At 37.0% G+C, this 2339-nt stretch overlaps 1 protein-coding gene across 1 annotated transcript in view; it reads right to left on the bottom strand.

The window, feature by feature from the left end:
* Window positions 1–811, bottom strand: part of LOC108976496 — a 1221-nt gene extending 410 nt beyond the window's left edge. Inside the window, exons 1-3 of the mRNA XM_018945623.1 lie at window positions 623–811; window positions 249–541; window positions 71–181 (exon numbers count right to left, since the gene is read on the bottom strand). Coding sequence (XP_018801168.1) covers window positions 71–181; window positions 249–541; window positions 623–733 — 515 coding nt within the window. The 5' untranslated portion in view covers window positions 734–811. The remainder of the gene's footprint in view (window positions 1–70; window positions 182–248; window positions 542–622) is intronic.
* Between the last annotated feature and the right edge of the window lie 1528 nt (window positions 812–2339).

The following is a 2339-nucleotide window of genomic DNA, read 5'->3' as shown; positions in this document are numbered from 1 at the left end:
ATATATGAGATTTCAGCGCCAATTACAGAAATCAAAAAAATAATAATAATGAATAAAATTGTTGCATTACGTTAGGACAAATGTAATCAAGTCTCGTAACACGTGTTGTTCCTTAGCACCAAATGGATATCGAGCTATGTCACATACGCTCTGCAGTAAACAACTGCGGTGATAGCCATAGCTAGAGAGAGTATAAAAAAGAAAAGATTTTACATATACTTTTCTTCAAAAAACCCTTGAGCTTTTACCTTTCCAGTAAGCTCTCCAGTGCGTTGTATAATTCACCTGCTGTAAAATCGAAGAAATGTCTGTCTTTGGACGTATCCAACCAATTTTTGAACCGCACTTCGTTTAAGTTCAGTTTATTAAAGTCTCGGACTCTATCGTTGTTCACATCACGTTTCTCTAACCTCCAAATTGGCGCATTGTAGAAAGAAGAGAGGTTGTAAGGAAAGTCGTAGTTCATTTGATAGCCCCAATCGAAGAATAAAGTGCGGTGCATAGGTAAACCAATAATCGGATATGATATGGAGCCTGTTACCTGAAAGAAATATTTTATATATATATTTTAAAAWCATTTACACACATTATTGTAAAAGCGAATATTATTGACTATGGGTACCTGYAGCCAGCTGTTGTTTGGATAAAGCAAGTATGTTGCAGCTATGTGGAAGCTTTTGAAAAAAAAGCTCGCAAAGGTGTAACTTTTGATGACAAAATAGCGCGACAACATATTGTCAACTGTTAGTAATTGTTGGTAATCTCACATATTTGAATGCTAAATACCTGCCCATTGTCTTTTAAGGGCAACGCTGGCTAAGTAGCCTCTGTTTTGGAATTCTCATCATTTAAGCTTTCTTAATTGCTTTTGTACTGAACTACTGAACTGCATTTAACCCGTTAATGAATTGCTAATGCTGCTTTGTTTATGAAAAAAGGTGTTAATTCGGAATTTTGTTAAGCTTTTAGTAAGCAACTGTCATGTGGCGTAATATCTGTTGTGCGAGAATGTCTCAATCACGACTTTCAAATACAGTTAAATATACATACCCTCAATTATGCAGGTGACAATTTTCAATTGGTTTTGTAAATTGTCAATAATATTAATTAGCCTGTAAACCTTTTGCAACAAAACTAGGTCTTAACGTAGTAAATCCATACCAGCAGTGCTAATTTGTTAGWAATATATAATATAACGGTTATCAATTAGTAAACTCCGTTGTTTTCTTTACCACACAACGCTAAAACTTTGAGCTTTGGCTCAACTTTTTCTCAGCTTTCATGAGCGTTGACCATGCTGATATATGGTCAAATTTATGGTCTAGACTTCTGGTGTGTTGCTCGGATAAATATTTCAGCCGCGAAAACAACAAAAGATAATAGAGTATCAACATCCCAGTCAAWAAGATGGAAGATAAAGTAAAAAATTCTGTCATCTTCTCTTCGCTGTACGTTATTAAACACAAATTAAGGATGTCAATGGTTGGGTTTTTTTTTTTGGAATAAAAGTTCTACTCGTCATCAAAAGGGGGTAGGGTTTTCTTCTTGGTAGTGCGTTTTCKTCGTGGCGGGTTCCAAACYCWGCACACAACCCTTAGGAGCGATGTTTCACCCTCTYATTTGAGCTCGCCGTCAAACGGATATTCTTTGGCTACCCAGAGGATTCTTGGTCTAAGAGCGGCCACTCCCAAGTGAATGGCGCTCACAGGTATTTTTTCACTTGCGTGAACTTTYACATCCTCCTACACATGACTCCATCCTCCATTCTTAAGCTATATAAAATGTATCACTATTTGGCAGGTTACTGAAGTGGCTTTTATCGGTATACGCAGTCAAGTTTCCAAATCGAAGAGTAAATGACTAAATGCAATTTTATATGAATTGAAATACTATTCGATCTTATGAATTTAATGACSCGAACTGATAAACACATTATTTTCAAGCGTTTTAAGAAAAGTCTTTATTTTCGCTTTCGAAACATGCGGATTCTGCGCGAATCACTCTGTTGCAAAGACCTGYAGAAAAAATACCTGGYTACACTTAATCTCTCCGATTGGCGCCAAGCAGGAAAAACTCGGCTAAAACCGGGTAAGCGGTGTCAAAGCCAATAAAATAGTTCCACTCTCTCTGACTTCAAGTCTACCGTGAATAAGAGCGAAAAATGGGTTGTAAACCTGGGAAAAGAACAGATAACCCACTGGTTTTTCAAAACCCTGAGGGTTATTTTTGATAAGCTGAAAAGGGCGTCTTCAAATTGATCGTGAACTCCGCAGAAAAAGTTATCATTTAATAGTGGATAGTTCTTCTAAATTCTGGAGGGAACACTTCTCCAGCCTGCT

Source organism: Bactrocera latifrons, unplaced genomic scaffold (assembly GCF_001853355.1).
Source record: "Bactrocera latifrons isolate USDA-ARS-PBARC rearing strain unplaced genomic scaffold, ASM185335v1 scaffold_77, whole genome shotgun sequence".
Lineage (NCBI taxonomy): Eukaryota > Metazoa > Arthropoda > Insecta > Diptera > Tephritidae > Bactrocera > Bactrocera latifrons.
The sequence above is the reverse complement of the archived record's forward strand: the minus strand, read 5'-3'. Positions and strand labels throughout refer to the sequence as shown.